A 21,102-nucleotide genomic window follows, 5' to 3' on the forward strand; every position below is an offset into this window, starting at 1 on the left:
GCCGACGGCTTAGTTACGATCAGTCGCGGAGAAACACAGTAGAGCCTTCATGTTCTCGTTCCCGAAAGCAGTTCTGGGGTCCGGTCTGTATGTAGTTTTCTGTGTAAATAATTATGTTTAATAAAGATTTGACTGATTTGATTTGGTTGATTGATTGAATCGTAACTTCTTGAAGTCACTGTATCCATTTTTCTGACAGAACCATGCAACAGCAGAGACGTGTCTATGAGCTTTAGCCTCTCAGTATATAAAGGGACATGAAATGAGATAAACGGAATATTTCGTTGTTTTCTTTGATCATTCGATAACTTGGACTCCCAGGTCCTCACGCCTTTCTTTTTTCTTTTTATGTCTTTCGAGGACCGTCAGGGGCTAAAGATTAAATGCTGAGCATAGCAATATACTAGGGCTCACCATATACCCAAGAAAGAGCAGTTGCCTGAGCGAACACTATGAACAATAGTGTGATGCCGCTGATAGCGTAGTTGTCCATTAATTGAAACAGATACATTCCACCCTGTAACGAGAAATAAAAATGTACATTCACTTAAAAGGCACGTACATGCTAGAATTATTCATAAATGAAGCGTTGTTTCGTAAAGTAGAAACTCATCGGCTACATTTTAGCAGCAGTTTCTTTTTACCGTTATTAAGGTTGTAGAAAAAGAGCAGGTGGCGCAATTTTCGTACTTCAGCTGAGTTTCTTGGAGAGGCGGACATTGCTTGCAAGACAAAACAATGCGCATTTAGCAAATTGAATTACTAAAAAAAGTCCCAGTTTCGCCAGAAAGGCGAAAAATCGATTGTGATAGCAATCTAGTGGACAGCTATACGAAGTAAGGATAGTAGTTTATCGGCCGTATAAACTTGTAAACATAGGAATACGAACTAAATTAACAAGCATGGTGTCACGCGCGCACAAGCAAACATGAACGCATCTCACTCTATCACTGCGGAAACTTGCTGCCGAAACGCTGTAGTGAGTAAGCGCGGATACAGCAGCGAGCGAATCGGCCTTCGTCCCGCCGCTCGCATCAGCGCGAACTAAGCCGCGAAAACACAGCGCAGGGAGAAAGGACTCTGCCCCTGACGCAGATGGCTTTCAAGATACAGCCGCCCGGGCGGGAGCGCGCGGTGTAGAACGCGGCCTCATCTCTTCCCACCTTCCCCCCGGGAGCCCTGCGGCTCGGCGGGTGCGCGCGGAGCACCGTGGCGCGGAGTAACACCAATACCCCCCTACCCTCCCTCTGGAGCGTTGCGCGCGACTGGAAGACGGCGCGCTTCCTTCCCGCTTCCCTCCCATGCGTGCGCGAGATTGAGCCGCGATCTCCGCGCACCTTCATATGCTTTCTCTCGCACATGCAGCATACGGCGCGCAGCGACGATTTTATCGCCCTTAGACTTTATACGGAACCGCGACGACGACGGCAACGGCAGAAATGCGCCTGGAGTGTCCATATAATTGCTATCACAATAAAAATCAGTGAGCGCAGTTTGAGAAAGATCAAGCTACCTTGACCTGCTCAGCACTATAGACTGAGAACTACTAAGAATAAAAGTAGCGCAGCGCCAACTTGCCTGAGTCGCCATCGGGAGACCTAACAGAAACTGGGTCACGACCAAACAGAAAGTAACGAGCTTGCGCCGGGTGATCAGTGATGGCCATTTGTCGATTACGCCGGCGACTACCGCTTCCGATGTGCAGAACTGCAAGATCAGACAGAAGGGAGTGCATATAGCCTTTTGGTTCCCGTTGCAATGTTAGCCGGCGCGGAAATCTGCCCGGCAAGCAGTCTTAGGACACTTTCGGGTAAGTCGGGGGTGACCAGTCTATCTATCTATCTATCTATCTATCTATCTATCTATCTATCTATCTATCTATCTATCTATCTATCTATCTATCTATCTATCTATCTATCTATCTATCTATCTATCTATCTATCTATCTATCTATCTATCTATCTATCTATCTATCTATCTATCTATCTATCTATCTATCTATCTATCTATCTATCTATCTATCTATCTATCTATTTTATTTATAATACCTTCACGGTACATACAGTACATTATAGAGGGGAGACGGAATAACATAATAGAATACAACATAAAAACGCACCATTGAAAACAAAAAATGTCACAGTTTCGCCCTAAGGGCGAAGCAATGAATGCGATAGCAACACAGCAATGTCATACGAAGTAAGGTGAGCGGCTTTGGTAGCAATATGAATTGTAGTAAACATGAGCTGATTAAGTAAGCAGGTGTGCTGCGGCGTAAGTAGACCGACATGAAGAGAGACTCGATGACCACGAGAAGGCGCGTGTGAAACGGTGGTGTTGATGAGAAGCGCTTCCCGTGGGCAGCGCGTGCGAAGGGACACACCTGTAGCGCTGCACTGCCGATCCGGGCAGCATTGCGTGTGTAGCGTGCGTTGGAAAATGTGGCCCGACTATTACGAACTGAATGAACAAGCGTGGTGTGAGCGCGCACAAACACGAAGAGATCACACTGAATGACAGCAGACAACGACTGTCAAAACGCTGGCAGCAACCATACGCCGCAGCGGGCGAAGGTACGTGCGGTCTATCGCTTCAACGGAAACTGAGCGGCGAATGCACTTAAAGGTCAGAGCCGTGTGGAGATAAGAGACGGTGCGAGCGAGCGACGAGCGCGGTTGTTGGCAGAGAAGTGCGCCGCCCCCCCCCCCCCCCCCCCCCCCCCCTTGCTCCCTCCGGCGCTGGCTTCCTGCTTCCTTGCTTGCGCGTGGGAGATTGAGTGCGTTCGCTCTCCGTGATAGCGCGCGTCTCCGCACGCTTCCTCTCGGGCATACGGCGCGCGGCGAAGATTTTATCTATAGGGAACCTCACGGCGACGGCGACGACGACGGCGACGACGACGCCGACGGCAGAAATCCGGTTCAAGTGTCCATATAATTGCTATCGCAATAAAATGTAAAGTTAGAAGGCTGTGTTAAAACACAAGCAGCCTAAACATCGGTGGAGTAAATACAAAAGCAATTTGTAATACAGAAAGTGATTCGTTAGATGACACTTATACAAAATAGCAACAACACACTCGAAGTTACAGCACTAGTTAATGCTAACTAAAGCACTTTTGAAGAGAATGGGATCGCGTATGTTCACTATTGATGCAGGTAGGTTATTGCACTCGACGGAGGCCTTGGGAAGAAATTACTGAGAGCACGTGAAAGTTTCAGAAGGATACAATGACTTTATGGCGATTATTTCTATACTATAGCAAATGTAAATGGTGAGGGATGGATCATGAGAAAGCGGAGAGCTGTATTATGATGGTAAATTGTGTGGGATGAATTCGGGGGAGGGGAGCTCGGAAGGCCGCAAACTGTCAGAAAAAAAAAAAAAATTGGAGGAGCGTAAGGCAAGTTCCCGGTTTCCCACCCCCGGCTACGCCACTGGATGTTGAAAGCGGTTCTCATATGCCTTACGCTAGCTGTACAATAGTAGTTTGCTATTATAAAACGGACAAAACGATTTTGTACTCCTTCAATTGTGCCAATTAATATCGAGTGATGTAGGTCCCAAAACGATGAGGCTAAATCATTTATAGACACTAGAGATAAACATTAAATCAGTTCAAACTGATAAAATATTCTTTCAGAAGTGTAGTTACCTTAGTTTTGCAATAATAGGTTGATTATTAAAAAAATAAAATCCAATATTTAATGCTTTTCTTTTTAATTTCGCGCCGAAATTGCAGCGCTGGTACGTCAGTGTGACGTCACGGATTTGAAAGAATTTTTTTATATGTGGGCCCGTTGTGGTTGAGTAAATGTTCTTGAAACTTGCTCAGTTCAATGTGTGGCTCTTCTAGAGAACAATGCAGTCTATTTTTATTTATAAAAATTTAGCTAGGCCCGAATGACGCCGTCTAAATTCGTGACGTCTCATCTAGCTGGTGCGGGAACTTACATGTGGCTTCGCGCGCCTGTCTTTCGGCTTTTCTGGCTTACCAAGCCACCTCTCGCGGTACGAGTGGCTTCTTTTAATGCGAAAGCATTATATGCCCCATCACGCGAAAATCCGTCGGCGTCGGCGTGACCGAAGAATATCACCAAAAATGGCCGATGGTGCGAAGAGTAAAAACACATCAAGAAATGCTCGATTGAACTCAACTTCCTCAGGGAGGTTACAGTAAACACGGTAAATTAATGGCCTTGAAAAGAAAATTTGGTACATTTCGGTCTGGGTGGGAATCGAACCTGGGTCACCGGGGTGTAAGACGAGCACGTTTCCTCGACGCCAGGGCGGCTCCAAGGTTCTGGCTCACTAAAGGTGTGCCGAGGAGATGACGCTTACGCCGAAATACTGAGGCTAACGCCCCTCGAAAAACCAAGCCGCTGCCTTCCAACTACTACATCCATTACCCCTAGACTCAGTGTCGCCATCTCAACACCTTCAAGGTTACCCGACGCATTGCTGCTACGCTACTCCGAGTCATTCTTTCAACTCAAGTCTTTTTGTTGTTCGCACACTGACCGGCTGACCGGCTCTTCTGAAACCACAAACGCACGCCGCCTACGACACCTACGGCTTCTGGTCAGTTCTCTGAAGGCTGCCTAACTTCTCGCTCCCCCACAACCTCTTACGTCCCTTTTTTCTTTTTTTTTTCTTTTTTTCTGCCGCGTTCCCATGCACTCTCCCGCTCTAGTCCCCTCATCTTGGAAACCACGCCTAGAGACGTCAAGCGACAGCGTTCATTTTCTTTTCAGTCTCTCTCTTTACAGCCAGCCGCCACCGACAACGACCGCACGTGACGTCATTCTCATCATCATCATCAGCGTATATTTATGTTCTCTGCAGGACGAAGGCCTCTCCCTGCGATCTCCAAATACCCCTGTCTTGCGCCAGCTGAGTCTAATTTGCGCCTGCAAGTTTCCTAACTTCATCACCCCACCTATAGTTTCCTGCCGTCCTCGACTGCGCTTCCCTTCTCTTGGTATCCATTATGGAACTCTAATGGTCCATCCATCCTACGCATCACATGGCTTGCCCAGCTCCATTTTTTTTTCTTAATGTCAATTAGAATATCGTCTATCCCCGTTTACTCTCTAATTTACACCGCTCTCTTCCTATCTCTTTACTTTAGGCCTAACATTTTTCGTTCCATCGCTCTTTGTGCGGTCCTTAACTTGTTCTCGAGCTTCTTTGTTGACCTCCAAGTTTCTGCCCCATATCTTAGCACCGGTAGAATGCAATGATTGTATACTTTTCTTTTTCTGAAAAGACGTCAGACCTGTTAAATCTAACCCGCCGAGGATGACAAGGCCACCTTTGACGAAGATAGATATCGAAACGTTGGATAGCCGTTCTGAAGTACTTTATCCCTCTTTATAACCTTTATACCACAGCGAACGATAGACTGCCACGCAAATTTCTTCCGCACACAATACATACAATAAATAAGGAAGTTTTTTAAAGAAGAATCCACTACACAATCAGCAGCAAGATGTTGCGTACCTACCTGGCTGTTTATTCCTAGGAAGAGCAGCATGACGAAGAAAAGCATGGACCAAAACATCGAAGCCGGCATTCGAGTGACGACCTCGGGGTATACGAGGAAGGCCAGGCCTGGTCCTGAGGAAGTGGGTGCGAAAGGAGGGACTTCGGCACTTCGTCACGAGCTACTTCCGCGAAAATCTATTCACCAGTAACGAGCATTCTTATACAATTTGTTCACTACCAACAATAAAATTTGTGTACACATAGAAATTTGGCAGTTTCGCTCGATGGGATAAGCACTGACAGCGTTAGCAACGTTTAGCATTGCTACAGGGTGGCTAGCATTGCGCTCGAACGCCACGGAGAGAGCGAGAGAGACAAAACATATTTGTTGAGCAGTTTAGTACACGGGGGGGGGGGGGGGGGGGGGTCTTTATTTCAGGCAGCCATGTGCCATCTTGCCTCGATCAGCAGGAGTCGAAAGTTCTAGCTATACGCTGGTGAGACACGTTCCCTCGATGCAGCACGTAAGGGAGCTCCTGCTACCCGCTGGGGTGGCTTAGTGGATACGGCGAGGCGCTGCTAAGCATAAGGTCACGGGATAAAATACCGACCACAGCGGCGGCACTTCGATGGGGGCGAAATGCCGAAATGCAAAAAAAAAAAAAATAAATAAAAAGTCCGTGCACTGGGTGCACGTTAAAGAACCCGAAGTGGCCAAAATTTATCCGCAGTCCTCCACTACGGCATTGCCTCATAATCATATCGCGGTTTTGGCGCGTAAAACCCCCGAAAAAGAAACTCCTGCTGGGCAGAAGCAATAGCTCACTGGCAGCTATAGCAGCTGTAAAATAATTTTCACCCTTAAAAATGATAACGGGTGTAAACCTGTCTATAACTCACACCGTTACACCCTTTTTTTACCTGTGAATGCGTGAGCTATAGGCAAATTTACACCCTTCTGGGTGTCAAGGTGTGAATCATAAACGTATTTACACCATTTTTTCACCCTTTTATAGAGAGCGTATCATCACCACAACTTTGTGAGCAAAGCGTTCGTACGTTACTATACAGCCTTTCTCTCCGGCACGCACATCGAGCAAGTTTTCAGTGTCGCGACAGATGTCTTCACATGAAAACGAGGGAAGATTACCGAATAAAATTCTGAGAAGAAAGTCTTGTGCAGATAAATAACGTGTGAAGGGCTGCAAAGGACGCATCGAAAGAGCCTGGCCAGCTCGTTTCATTTGATGTTTCGGTACAATGGTAATAAAAGTAGGGAGGAAAGTAAAGTTAAAGTAATCAATTATGGTTTAGTAATTGATCAATTATTTTCGTAAGGCAGTAATTAGTAACTGTAATCAATTACATTTTCGAAAGAAGTAATTGTAATTGTAATCGGTCACTATTTTTTCTGTAACGTGTACAAGTCTGGAATCAATAAAAGGCACTTACCCGATTTCACGACGTCGCCTACTGACTTTCCAGCTACAGAAGCCATGTGACCGAGCACAGAGAATATAACTGTACCCGACAGAAGGCTCGTCATAGGGTTGATGATACAAACTATCGCTGAATCTCTGTGAACAGATGAGAACAAAACGGAAATAAGAGTATTATCGCGTTAGGATACATACATGCGTGCACGCACTCATCGACTCAACTCGTGATTGACTTGAACTCCTGCCTTCTAAGGCGTGAACCGGCGCAGCATTAACTCCAGTCGCCCAGACAACCTTGGATAACGAACGCGAATTCGTTAATTCATTCATCTTTCGCTCCTCCATTATCCTCCACACTTTAGTATTAGCAGAGGTTGTACAGGTGCGGACAAATGTAGTTGGAACACGGGAGCTGTGGCTTAACTGCATCCCAGCGCCGTCAAGCAGCCACGGGGGTAATGCAAGAAATTGGATGGCGCATGTGCGTGTAGTCCGGCGGCGCTCATGGCCAGTTGCACCATTGGATTTTTTTCTACACGTACGTATATCGGAGCGTCGTTCGTATCGTGTTTCAATTGGGAGCGTGTTCCTATTACCTTTGTCCGCACCTGTGCTCGCTCTCACCAACTCCGTGAAGTGCAGCGAAGGCTAGTGTTCGTATCAGCCAATCTGTAACGAGAGCAGGGTGCGAGTTCCCAGAAGGGTCTTGCCCATTGTGCACTACTAAATATTTCGTGAAGCTTTCATTCAGTGGACGTTCACTGAAGGGCGATCAGTGGCGAACAATGTATAGGAGCCATTTTTCTAGTTCCCGTTTCTGGTTGACTGACGTTACCCTTAGGGCCCATTCACACTTGCGACTAGGCGAGGTCGCGCGACCAAGTTAGTCGCAAAGCGACCAGTCGCAAGTAGTCGCAAATGGTCGCTTTTCTCGAAAGGCGACCGTTTCGTTCCAGTCGCTCGCAGCTCGATTTTTCAGTCGCGCGACCGCAGTTGCAGAACAGCTGAACCAATCAGATGCGAAGGAACAGGACGTCCGTATACGCTGACGCTTATTTTACGCGGCGATGACATTGCAAGCAGACGTGAACGGCATGTCGCGAGACATTTCGGTTTAGCGACTCGTAGGTCGCATTTGTAAGTGTGAACATCGTTCGTCTTGAGTGGCTTTCTGGTCGCCAGTTCGCAATCGGTCGCAGGACGTCGTCTAGTCGCAAGTGTGAATGGGCCCTTAGTTTTCGCTGCACTGAATGGAGTTGGTTAGGTGAAGTATAGTTAACTTCCTTGGCATTTCCTTCCTCTCCTATTAACCTGTTACGACGTTCCATCCTTCACACGAAAACGTTATTACCTCCTTTCTTGTTACAACCGCGTATTTCAACGTTGTTTCTAGCCGCGAGTCGCCTGTATTACTAGCTTTTGACGATGATGAAAAGAAAAGCCAACGAAAGCCTGGCGCAGACTCTCACCTTATGAAGTTCTGGTGAAATTTATTGTAACTACCGAGTGTCACGAGGGAACCGAAGCCAACTCCGTAACTGTAGAACACCTGAGTTCCGGCAGCAATCCACACCTGAAAAAAAAAAGGAAAGAAATTGGAACATAAACATTAACAGACGGCTAAAATTAGTACAAATAAGATTAGCCCATTGAGTTTCCTTTTTTTAATCTACGAGTAGTAAAAATTTTGACTCATTGTCTTATGTTACAAGCGTTATACTAGGCGCGAGGAGAGATTTCTCACGCCACGAAACAGTTAGTCGGGAGACAGTTCCACCGAAAAGCTACACTGTAAGAAAAACATCGCACAGTTCTAGACCTGTCTTACATACTGCCGGATACCACAGACGCTATATAACATCCCCGCGAGAGTTATCTGCAGCAACTTCGGACATGGTCATCAGGGTTGGCTTCGATACATCTTACACCTTACGCAAACTCCCTCCCGAGGATAATCCAATTCCCCGCTTAGGTCACGGGCCAGTCCTTCCTTCCTTCCTTCCTTCCTTCCTTCCTTCCTTCCTTCCTTCCTTCCTTCCTTCCTTCCTTCCTTCCTTCCTTCCTTCCTTATTAATAAATTAATAATTATTTGTTAATTAATTCTTGATTTACACGTTTTTTAGTGGATGCAACGCAAACGTCGGTGCAACGGAAGTGGTGATGGTAAACGGCTTTTTACAGGGCCAAGACCGAATAGTTCGGTGCAGTGAATGTGCACCCAGACGGAGCTCGATGTAAGCCCATAACAACAAGGCGTCTTGGTGGGCCAGCTAGTTGGTACATATCTGTTAGCACAATTGACTGCGCGCATAAACACAAACCACGCTTGGAAACGTGGACAGGTAGTGCGCGTGGACAGACATGGTCATGTTTCCTTCCGTGGTTTGTGTTTGTGTGCTTTGTAAATGATGCTAACAGCCCAAAACACTGTAACTCTGTAATGATAATTTTAAGAAGATAAATTCGCTGTTCACTATATATGGCAACAATTCGAAACATCCGCCTTCGATATTGTCTGGCTTCACTGTGGTAGCGTCGATTGGGCATGATTAAGTATTTTTCGCCGTATCTCTTTTTATTCCTGTCCAACATATGTACGCCGACTGCCCAGAAACGAGTCCAGTGTACTGGACATTGCCACAGTAAATACGCAGAATTCCAAGAGACCCGGCAGCGTCTGCAATAAGAATGATTGCAAAGCCAGCGTAATGTCACCCGCCTTCGGCTTTAGTAGTTGACTCCAGTCGGGCGTAATGTAGTATAGAAGACCGTCGGATGATCCATTAAGTGTGACGCCCCTCACGAGAAGAATGAAGAGGCACACGTATGGAAACACCGCCAGCACCCAGACTATCTGGAAAGTAGGGACAAGATATGCGCTGTACACACAGGTCATCTTCGACCATGATGCTTACCTACGTACATATACATCACGGTGGAAGAGAACGCTGCTTCAAGACAGATTCGCACATTACGTTTTCGGAACTCTCATCGAGTTTGTCTGGCGATCAGCGTTAACTGCGTGCGACTGTTAGACGTTCCAAAAATGATGTGCCCATGTTTTCAAATTTCTGATACCCGTGATATGTTCGCAACACCCAACTTCGTAATTTTTTGTCATTAATTTTTTTCTTTTGTAGGGTGCCAAGAACGAAGGGTATTCGATGTTGCGCTTCCGTTACGCTAAATTGCGTTGTGCTGTTCGAACCTGTTCTCTTTATAATAAAACATTTGCATGTCTCCAATCTTATTCATCCCAGTATGCTATTCTGTTCTGTATATTCTCTGTGTGTCATATAATCTGTGCATTATGTATGTGCGTCTACACAGTAAAGATTCTTGCACCCTTAAGGGTGCCAAAATGGCGGTTTTCGTGTTTTCATTGCACCTATTTAGCACCAATGTATACTCATAGAACCTCATAATAAGAACGTGTGCGAAAAAAATACACTAAAATGTTAACACTAATAAAGGTGTTGAATGGGTGTTTTAAAGTTTACTCCCAGTGCGTTTATGTGCACCCTATAAAGAGGACTGACATTCTTACACAGATTAGAGTGTTCGCTTACGCGGGAATCTGTCTTTGCAGCTACAAGGGTTCAGTTAAGGAGACAATTCAAGCTTAACGAATGTATTTTCTGCGATGAATGAAGCGACCCGATGCATGATTTGTTATGAAATGAAGCAAAAAGCTCGATGATAGAATTTTTCTTTTAGGGTAGCAAACCGGATATCGAGATCTGGTTAACCAACCTGTCTTTCCCTTTATGCTTCTCAGTGTCTCTTCCTTTAGGAATAGCTAGTTGGTACGACAAGTAGCAATCATATTACAGGATATTTTTGCATGTATAAGTACATGTATTACTTTGCAGTGCTGTCTTTTTTCAATAGCCACACTAAAGTTTACAAATTGCTGTACTACTCCGACATATCAACGAATTATGAATCGCAATTATATGCATCCATGTTGCGTTTCTGGTCACTCAAGACCAACTCTATAGTAGCATCAAACGTTTTGCTGGGCTTGGGCAGAGCAGAAATTGCAAGAAGAGATCACGCAAGTTTCAGGACAAATTATATATGCAGATACCAACATCATAAGCGCTGCAACCTGTCTTCTGTGTGACGTAGTAGATACAGTGTCTGGCTCGCGCTTGAGGTTCCTGGGTTCGAATCCACCTCCGTGCGTGTCATCCGCAACCTATATACGGATGAATCCTATGTCCTTTGATTGAACATACGTAGTTATGCAACATAAGAAAGAGGCAAGTACGACGCGCTTAGGAAAACACCCCCCCCCCCCCCCCTCCATTTTATTCATATTTCGACCAATCACCCTTCCTTAAGGGTGTTACTCGCAGCACCCATTGCCTTGCTGTTGGAATGTCACCATAAGTATGTCAGCCATAGGACAAACCAAAAGCACCCGTAAAAGTGTAAACTTTTTTCATGCGTGAAGCGAGTATGGCGTGGTAGGCAAGCGCAACCCTTTTCTGTACGCATCTAAGTTCCGCCCCATCCGATCATACTAATGAAAAGTGCACTATCTGCCGAAGCGGGATTCGAAGGGGTCGATTTCTGTTAGTCACAACCACATCAAGGAGCAGACAATGAAGTTAGAGAAAGCGTAAGAGGAAGTTAATTGTTGAGTTACATTGAAATGTGGAAATAATGAGGTAAAGGGAAATGAAAGTGGACGAACAGATAACTTGCCCTAGGTGGGAGCTGAACCCACATGTTCCCCATTACTCGAGCGGTGCTTTACGAATTAAGATATCGAAGAGGCCATGCTCCCGTCCACTTTCTTGGCCATTTGTGTAAGTGTACGAGATTAGCCCTGGGGGTGGTAGCCAGCGCCGCTCAGGCCCAAGGCGGCGGACGTGTAACATCCTTTTAAACGTAGACGTCACTCGAGTCGCAAACGTCAGTCGAGCAATTCATGGAATTCAGTGGTGACGTCCGGTTTAAACAGCGGGCTCTAATGGAATTTCTGACTGCGGAAGGATGTGGCTTGTGTGGAGATTTGATGCGGCTGGATTTTGGTCTTTCACAGTCCTTGCCCACCTCCGCACTGTGCTGATGTCAATACAGGCATCCCCGTAAACTGCAGTCAGACGGCGATGAATGTTGACGGGCGATTAACGTTCCGCAGTCAAAAATTCAATTACAGCCCGTTGTTTCAACCGGACGTCACCACTGGGTGTGAATTATTGTTTGATTACTTTGGAACGAGAAGAGATAGGAAGGTGAGGTAAGTGACCTTCTATAGCCTAAACATCAGTGCAATAATGATAAAGAGTTCAAAATCTTTGCAGCACTATTGGCAAAGTAGTGGGCTTGGAGGCGCATTACTTTCTGAATCGCCCTCGTTTATACAGAATAGTCGACCAAAAGCATCTAAGGCCATAAACTTGCACATTTGTTCGTCTCCGAAATACCGAGCAGAGTTTCTGAAGGGACAATGATTGTACAGAAGGGGAGCGCGGCGCCGCGAAGTTACTTTCCTGCCTCCACTCATGATACCCGCCTGCTTTTGAGAACCGGCGCAACGAACGAGTTCCACTGGTCTACCTTTCCGCTCTTGTGAAGACCCTTCCAGATGACGAAGTACACCGCGACCCAAGCGATCAATAAGTAGAGGGCCAGTTCCAAACGCATGGTGCCAATATCGTGCAGTCCGGACGTGATACCCAGCACGCGGTTCCTGCGAACACCGCACGCAGTATGAGCAATAGTGACAGTAAAGAAAAAAAGATGTCGCAGTTTCGCCCAAAAGGCGAAGCATCAATTGCGATAGCAAATTAGTAGAGAGCTATTCGGAGTAGGGATAGTAGCTTTATCGGCTGCATAAACTTGAACACATTCGCTTACTAACTGAATTAACAAGCGTGGTGTCAGCGCGCACAAGCAAACATGAATATATAGATCACACTGAAGGACCGTAGACCACGGCTGTCCAAACGCTGGTAGCAAGCGCAGCCGCCGCAGCGGGCGAAGGTTCGTGTGGTCTATCGCTTCAACGGAAACTGAGCGGCGAATGCACAGCGCATACAAAGGTCAGAGCCGTGTGGAGATGAGAGACGGGGTGGGCCGCGGGCAAAGAGCGCAGTTGTTGGCAGAGTGGGAGGGCGCAGTTGTTGGCTGCGTACTCCCCCCCCCCTCCCTCCTGCGCTGCCTTCCCGCTTTCTTGCTTTCGCGTGGGAGATTGAGTGGCCAGTTCCCCTTGCGCCCGGTTGCAAGATACGCCTTTGGTCCCGCAACAGAGCGTCGCCCCGCTCCATCCCTCCCATACCCCCACGCCTTTCGCGCGTCGGTCGCTTTTGCTTTCCGCCGTATACGTTCGCTCTCCGTGATAGCGCGCGTCCCACCCCGCGCTTTCACTCGCTCATACGGCGCGCGGCGACGATTTTATCGCCCTTGGACTTTATACGGAACCTCACGGCGACGACGACGGTGACGCCGACGGCAGAAATCCGGTTGAAGTGTCCATATAATTGCTATCGCAATAAAAAGATTTCGCCGCAGCAGTTTTCGCCCAAGTGCGAGACAATGACTCCAGCTAGAGCTAGGGCCGCGATTTTGTAGCGATGCCTTCCGCTCGATTATATGCGACTCTTATCATCCACCGTTCACGGCTGGCTGATCGCTTTGATAACGCGGGCGGGACGTCGCTCTGACCACTCACAAAGCGCGAAAAGTGCGAAAAGGAATATCATCGGAGAAGGATTCGCTACAACATCGCGGCCCTGCTTTTCTCTGCATTGTCGTCTATTGCCTGCCGAACGATACGCGCGACACACGAAGCAACATATAGGGGGAGTTCCCAACGATGACCTTGGAGGGCCCGGAGCTCTGAGGTATAGAGTGGTCTCTGAGTTGAAGTAAGCTTGCAGTGAGATAGCTGGGCGACCTTATGCAATTCCGTAGGTAGCATCTAGGCTCGCTTTGAGATAACGTATACTCGGCTTTCGCATGCAGACCCAATTCAAGTCTTGAGGGAGAAACGTGATCTTTTTTCTCTCTCTCTTTTGTACTTGCGGTGGATATCATTACGGGTGTACAACATCAAGGTCCAGGAGTACTGTGAATGATCGATATCATTTATCACTACAATAAAGGCAGTACAGGATTCGAACGAATACTCACTCCCAGAATTCCATAATGGGCGTGACGGATCTGTTGTGCGGCGGTGTTGGGTGTGTTTCGTTGTGCTCCCAGCACTTGTCGGTGTTCCAGTGGTTGCCGCAGTGCTTCCAAGGAAGCACTGCGGCGAAGGATGAGAGCAGATAGAAGAGGATCCACGCTACGATCACCATGTAGTAGATGTTAGACAGCGCAAGGATCACAAATGATGCGATGCCTATGCCTGCGGAAAATGCAAAACAGGCATGTTCAAAGCAATAAAATGCACTCGTGAAGGTCATCCACAGGATAAAGCACAGGAGCCGTATGTGCGCTAGAAAAGATTTACAACGCACGCTCGCCGGACGTCTGCGCTAGTGTGAAGTTTAGGCTCAAGCTGCAAAGTTTCCCATTACATGCATACATATATAAATACACACACACACACACACACACACACACACACACACACACACACACACACACACACACACACACACACACACACACACACACACACACACATATATATATATATATATATATATATATATATATATATATATATATAGTCGACTAGAAGTGTTCACTGCAGCCTGAGAAATAATAATGAAACAAAAATTCACCCGTTTAGAAACAACAAAAATATTAAGCGCAGCACTTTAGGGATCCGGGTTGTCGGCGTCTAATATGTCATGTCGTCATGCTCAGAAAACACAAGCGCAAAACAGGGCTAAAACATGCCAATACCAGCGCAAAACCGGGTAAAATTAAACTACATTCAGAATAATATAAAATACAGGAATACTCATAAATTAATCGAATTAATTAACAGAAATTCGTTAAAAACTCTTTTTTAGCACCCTGCAATTGGAAGGATTCCGCTTGCCGCGCCGCCGCTTTAGCGTCACATCCAGCAGGAGTGGAGGAGCGCGCCTAGAAAAGCCGTTCCCGCGCTTCGGGATGCTCTTTCCCGCAGTGGACGCCGAGTAGCAAGCACACTTGGAGCGACAGCTGGTGTTCGCCCATGAAAGACAGCGCTGACGCAGGGCTGATCAAGCTGTGCGCGCCCGAGAAGCTGAAGTTGCTCGCCAGCGCAGGCAAGCTAATCCGAACATCGTGAAAAGAATAGTGAAACACGAGATAAACACGGATAAAAGAAGATTTACACCGGCGAATTACTGCTCCGCACTTCCCCAGCTTTCACGTGGAGTGGAACTGCATTACAGCCGCCGAGTTTACCATTGCATTAGCGTCGAGTGACGCCACGATAAATTTTGTTTTGTTTCGCCCATCTGCTGGCTGTATAAAGTGCGCGGGCTTTCGTTGCGGCGGGCAAGAAGGGAAGCACAGTGGCGGGTTGTCGCGCTTCCTGTAGATGCCAGCCGGTCGGCGTATCTCGGCAAAACCGGCCGATGTATACCCGAGCACGCGCCGTGGTTTAGTTGGTTAACTTTCTAGTTAGTCTTTCTATATCTTCTAGTTCTAACTTTCTAGTTAACTTTGTAGTCTGGTTAGTTTAGTTCGTTAGTGTTTGTGTACCGTGCTATATGGCTTTTCGCTGGTTTCTGGTTTACACACTGACGTGGAAGAGATTTTTGACGCTCGCTCGCTAGGATAGAATATATGAATAAATGAAGTCAGTCGACTTGTGGCGCATTGGGCTACACAGTGTGACGTATAAAAAGGTACAGATATTCGCTTCCTGCAAAGGTAGTAAAATTAGTTTACCAACGTTTCTGATGGTGGCCGGGTAACACACACATATATATCGCGTGCAGAGATTTTCATCTAGTTCCGTCGACACGCTGTCACCTGAGTGTCCCATTTTCCTATAGGCTATATCACAACAACGCTACTTGGATGCAACTTACCTTTGAACATGGGGGCTACGGACCAGATGCCTATACCACCCTTACTCAGGTACTGTCCCATGGCCACTTCCAAGTAGAACATAGGAACCGCCGTTGTGACGAGGCAGATAAAGTATGGGACCAGGAATGCACCTGCGTCAAAGTATATTGTCACGTAGTAGTGACGCTGAAGAAAACAGTCGTCAAACTGTGTACGACGAAACTGGTTGTTTATTGGGCGAACCTGTGCCCACAAAAGCAAGGTACACTCAAAGCACAACGATAGCGGCGAACACAGTCGGCGATCGTCGAAAAATCTGATCAGCGGCGAAACGCGTCGGCTTTTATACCTGAGTCATCGAAGGTTCTAGATTAATCCCTGATGCCCGCGTGTCTTCCAGAAAGTTCCAGACAATTCGCGTCAGTCATGCAATCAGATAACAGAAGCGTCGGTGAAAACAGGCAATGGAAAGAAGCATCGATAACGTTCTAGAAACTTCCGATACAGGCGCGTCCTGCGCCTAGCGATAACGTTTAACATTTGTTAGCCGGTGGAAAGCGGCCACCGGTGAAAGATAAACATGTATACGTGTCAATACCCTCCCCTTAAAAAGCATCGTCCCGATGCTACAAACAAATGTGAAAGCGTAAACAAAACCACGCGTAATAAAAATAACAAAAAAACAATAACAAAGTAACAAAGTACCTAAGTTTGTCAGCGGGCGTAGAAAGGCTTAAGACGCACCACGTGGATGACTTCAGGTCGTGCCCGGCGCCGCTGTGATTGCGAAATGCCGTCTGGCACGACCTCATAGTCCAGTGCGCCAATACGTCGGGTGATCTTATATGGTCCGAAATAGCGACGTAACAGCTTCTCGCTAAGTCCTCGTCGGCGTATCGGAGTCCAGACCCAAACACGGTCACCGGGCTGGTACTCGACGTAGCGTCGTCGAAGGTTGTAGTGTCGGCTGTCGGTCCTCTGCTGGTTCTTGATGCGCAGTCGGGCGAGCTGTCGACCTTCTTCGGCACGCTGCAAATAGGTGGCAACGTCGAGATTTTCTTCGTCGGTGACGTCCGGTAGCATGGCGTCAAGCGTCGTTGCCGGGTTCCTTCCGTAGACCAGGTTGAACGGCGCCATGTGCGTCGTTTCTTGCACGGCCGTGTTGTATGCGAAGGTCACGTACGGAAGGATGGCATCCCACGTCTTGTGTTCGACGTCGACGTACATTGCCAGCATGTCGGCGATGGTCTTATTTAGGCGCTCGGTGAGGCCATTCGTCTGCGGGTGGTAGGCGGTGGTCCGGCGATGGCTTGTGTGGCTGTATCGCAGGATGGCTTGAGTTAGTTCTGCCGTAAAGGCAGTACCTCTGTCGGTGATGAGGACTTCTGGGGCACCGTGACGCAGGAGGATGTTCTCAACGAAGAATCGGGCTACCTCGGCGGCACTGCCTTTGGGCAAGGCTTTTGTTTCGGCGTAGCGGGTGAGGTAGTCCGTAGCGACGACGATCCATTTATTTCCGGACGTCGACGTCGGAAAAGGCCCCAGTAAGTCCATCCCAATCTGCTGGAACGGTCGGCGAGGTGGCTCGATCGGCTGTAGAAGTCCGGCTGGCCTTGTCGGCGGTGTTTTGCGTCGCTGACAGTCTCGGCATGTCCTTACGTAATGGGCGACGTCGGCAGAGAGGCGAGGCCAGTAGTATTTTTCTTGTATCCTCGCGAGAGTGCGTGAAAAACCGAGATGTCCAGCCGTTGGGTCGTCATGGAGAGCTTGCAGAACCTCTGGACGCAATGCTGAGGGTACCACGAGGAGGTAGTTGGCTCGGAGAGGCGAGAAGTTCTTCTTTAGGAGAATGTCGTTTTGCAAGAAAAACGACGCCAATCCTCGCCTGAACACCTTCGGTACAATGACGGTCTTGCCTTCCAGGTAGTCTACAAGACTCCTTAGTTCCGGGTCGGCTCGCTGTTGTTCGGCGAATTCGTCGGCACTGATTGGTCCCAAGAAAGTGTCGTCATCCTGGTCGTCCTGTGGCGGCGGTTCGACGGGGGCGCGAGACAAGCAGTCGGCGTCAGAGTGCTTTCGCCCGGACTTGTAAACGACGGTGATGTCGAATTCTTGAAGTCTCAGACTCCATCGTGCGAGGCGACCTGAAGGATCCTTCAAGTTAGCTAGCCAACACAAGGCGTGGTGGTCGCTCACAACTTTAAAGGGCCTGCCATAGAGGTAGGGACGAAACTTTGATGTAGCCCAGATGATGGCGAGGCACTCCTTTTCTGTTGTGGAATAATTTGCTTCCGCCTTCGATAGCGACCGGCTAGCGTAACTTACAACCCTTTCTAGTCCATCAGTCCTCTGCACAAGCACGGCGCCGAGTCCTACGCTGCTTGCGTCGGTGTGGACTTCGGTATCGGCGTTTTCGTCGAAATGCGCAAGTATTGGCGGCGATTGCAGGCGTCGCTTCAGTTCTTCAAATGCTTCGAGTTGCGGCGTCTCCCACTTGAACTCGACGTCGGCCTTCGTGAGATACGTCAGTGGCTCTGCGATCCGTGAATAATCCTTGACGAAGCGCCTGTAATAGGCGCACAGTCCAAGAAATCTACGCACTGCCTTCTTGTCAGCGGGCAGAGGAAAGTTGGAGATGGCCGCAGTTTTCTGAGGGTCGGGGCGCACTCCAGACTTGTTGATGACGTGGCCCCAAAACAAGAGCTCCTCATACGCGAAGCGGCACTTTTCTGGCTTTAACGTGAGTCCGGAGGTTTTGATTGCTTGAAGAACTGTTTCAAGGCGCCGCAGGTGTTCTTCGAAGCTTGAGGCAAACACAACGACGTCGTCCAAATAGACGAGGCAAGTCTGCCACTTCAAGCCTGCCAGTACTGTATCCATGACGCGTTGGAAAGTCGCAGGTGCCGAGCAAAGACCAAACGGCATGACCTTGAACTCAAACAGTCCGTCTGGTGTTATAAAGGCCGTCTTCTCCCGATCCCTCTCGTCGACTTCGATTTGCCAGTAGCCGGTTTTGAGGTCCATCGACGAAAAATACTTTGCATTGTACAGTCGATCCAAGGCGTCGTCAATCCGTGGGAGGGGGTATACGTCCTTCTTCGTGACCTTGTTGAGGCGACGATAATCGACGCAGAAACGTAGGGTTCCATCCTTCTTCTTCACTAACACCACGGGGGACGCCCACGGACTCTTGGACGGCTGGATGATGTCGTCGCGTAGCATTTCGTCGACTTGTCGCCTTATGGCCTCGCGTTCGCGCGCCGAAACTCGGTACGGGCTCTGACGCAATGGGCGGGAATTTTCGTCGGTTATGATGCGGTGCTTGGCGACAGGGGTTTGTCGAACTTTTGACGACGACGAGAAGCAATCCTTGTATTGCAGGAGCAGAGCTTTTAGTCGTTCTTTCTTATGCCTGGGAAGGTTCTGATTGACGTCGAAAGTTGGTTCACGGTATTATAGTCGTCGTTGCGGGTGCACTGGAATCCGTGAAGGCGAAAGCACTGCTGGCTTGTACTATTTCGTCGATGTAGGCGACCGTGGTGCCTTTGTTAATGTGCTTGTATTCGGGGCTGAAGTTCGTGAGCATCACCGTTGCTTTCCCTGCACGTAGCTCAGCTATGCCTCTAGCGACGCAAATTTCACGGTCGAGCAGTAAGTGATGATCGCCCTCAATGACGCCCTCCATGTCTGCAGGCACTTCGGTGCCGACGGAAATCATTACGCTGGAGCGAGGCGGAACGGTGACTTGTTCTTCAAGCACATTCAAGGCATGGTAACTTATGCTCGTATGCGGTGGTATCGCGTTGTGCGTTGAAAGCGTTATCGACTTGGACCTTAAGTCGATGACTGCACCGTGTTGATTTAGAAAGTCCATGCCTAGGATGACATCCCTGGAGCAGTGCTGGAGGATTACGAAGCTCGCCGGGTAAGTGCGGTTGTTTACCGTGACTCGCGCTGTGCAGATTCCAGTCGGCGTTATTAGGTGGCCTCCCGCTGTCCGGATATCGGGTCCTTGCCAGGCTGTTTTCACCTTCTTCAACTTGGCGGCGAACGGGCCACTGAAGACGGAATAGTCGGCTCCAGTGTCGACAAGAGCGGTGACGTTATGGCCATCGATGAGCACGTCTAGATCGGTAGACCGGCGTCTGGCATTGCGGTTAATTCGTGGCGTCGGATCACGGCTGCGTCGGCTTGCTCTGCTGCTGCTACGTCGCGTCGGAAGGTCTTCTTTCGGCGGCGAAGTGTTGTCAAGGCTGTTGCTAGGCGGCGTGCTGATATCTCGTCGTGATGAATCGCGAATCGTCGTCGTCGGCGGCGTCGGAGGATCTTCGGCATTGCGTCGTACAGCAACCGCACCTCCATCGGTTGCTGCCTTTAGTTTCCCGGATAGGGGCTCACGGACCGGCCCCGGGCTGGGCCAGTGTATGGTCGGCGCTGCGGCGACAGGTAACGTCCTGGTGACGGCGAGCGTGAGGGTCGTCGTGGTTGCCACTGGGCTCCGGCGAGGTAGTCGGCGATGTCACGTGGCCGCTCGCCAAGCTGTGGACGCGGCGCGTTGACGGCGAACCCACGTAGGCCCATCTCGCGGTATGGGCATCGGCGGTAGACATGACCAGCTTCCCCGCAGTGATAGCAGAGCGGGCGGTGGTCGGGGGCGCGCCAAATGTCCGTCTTTCTCGGGTAGCTGCGCTGGGTGACGGGCGGGCGTGCTGGCTGCGGCGGCGGCGGTGGGCGACGGAACTGCGGCGTTACTTGGCCCTGGTGCGAGCGTGAAGGAGGGCCTTGACGACGGGCAACGGCGGCGTAAGTCAGCGCTTCCGGCTGGGGTTGCGGCGATTGCGGCTGCACATCAGGAACTCCAAGTGAGCGCTGAACTTCTTCTTTGACGACGGCGGCGATAGATGCCACTTGAGGCTGCGACCTGGGTAAGAGCTTCTGCAGCTCCTCGCGAACGACTGCTCTGATGGTCTCGCGCAGGTCGTCGGCGCCTAGAGCTTGAGCATCGGCGTAGTTGGTCAGGGCACGGCGGTTGTATTGCCTGGCGCGCATTTCAAGCGTCTTCTCGATCGTTGTGGCCTCGGAAAGAAATTCGGCGACAGTCTTGGGCGGGTTGCGCATCAATCCGGTGAATAGTTGCTCTTTGACACCCCGCATCAAGAACCGAACTTTCTTTTCTTCAGACATGTCGGGGTCGGCGTGGCGG

The 21,102-nt window shown here is 48.9% G+C and overlaps 1 protein-coding gene across 3 annotated transcripts in view; it reads right to left on the bottom strand.

Moving 5' to 3' along the window:
- LOC119460723 (uncharacterized) overlaps positions 1-21,102 on the bottom strand; it is a 126,917-nt gene that overhangs the window by 3,478 nt on the left and 102,337 nt on the right. For 2 of the 3 annotated variants that reach the window (XM_049673168.1, XM_049673167.1), the window contains 9 exons: positions 15,920-16,051; positions 14,070-14,289; positions 12,495-12,627; positions 9,643-9,777; positions 8,393-8,496; positions 6,937-7,061; positions 5,504-5,616; positions 1,579-1,707; positions 415-517 (listed from right to left, as the gene is read on the bottom strand). In XM_049673168.1, the coding sequence (XP_049529125.1) occupies positions 415-517; positions 1,579-1,707; positions 5,504-5,616; positions 6,937-7,061; positions 8,393-8,496; positions 9,643-9,777; positions 12,495-12,627; positions 14,070-14,289; positions 15,920-16,051 (1,194 nt within the window). The remainder of the gene's footprint in view (positions 1-414; positions 518-1,578; positions 1,708-5,503; positions 5,617-6,936; positions 7,062-8,392; positions 8,497-9,642; positions 9,778-12,494; positions 12,628-14,069; positions 14,290-15,919; positions 16,052-21,102) is intronic. The other variant, XR_007468490.1, reaches the window with a different exon arrangement.

Source organism: Dermacentor silvarum, chromosome 8 (assembly GCF_013339745.2).
Source record: "Dermacentor silvarum isolate Dsil-2018 chromosome 8, BIME_Dsil_1.4, whole genome shotgun sequence".
Lineage (NCBI taxonomy): Eukaryota > Metazoa > Arthropoda > Arachnida > Ixodida > Ixodidae > Dermacentor > Dermacentor silvarum.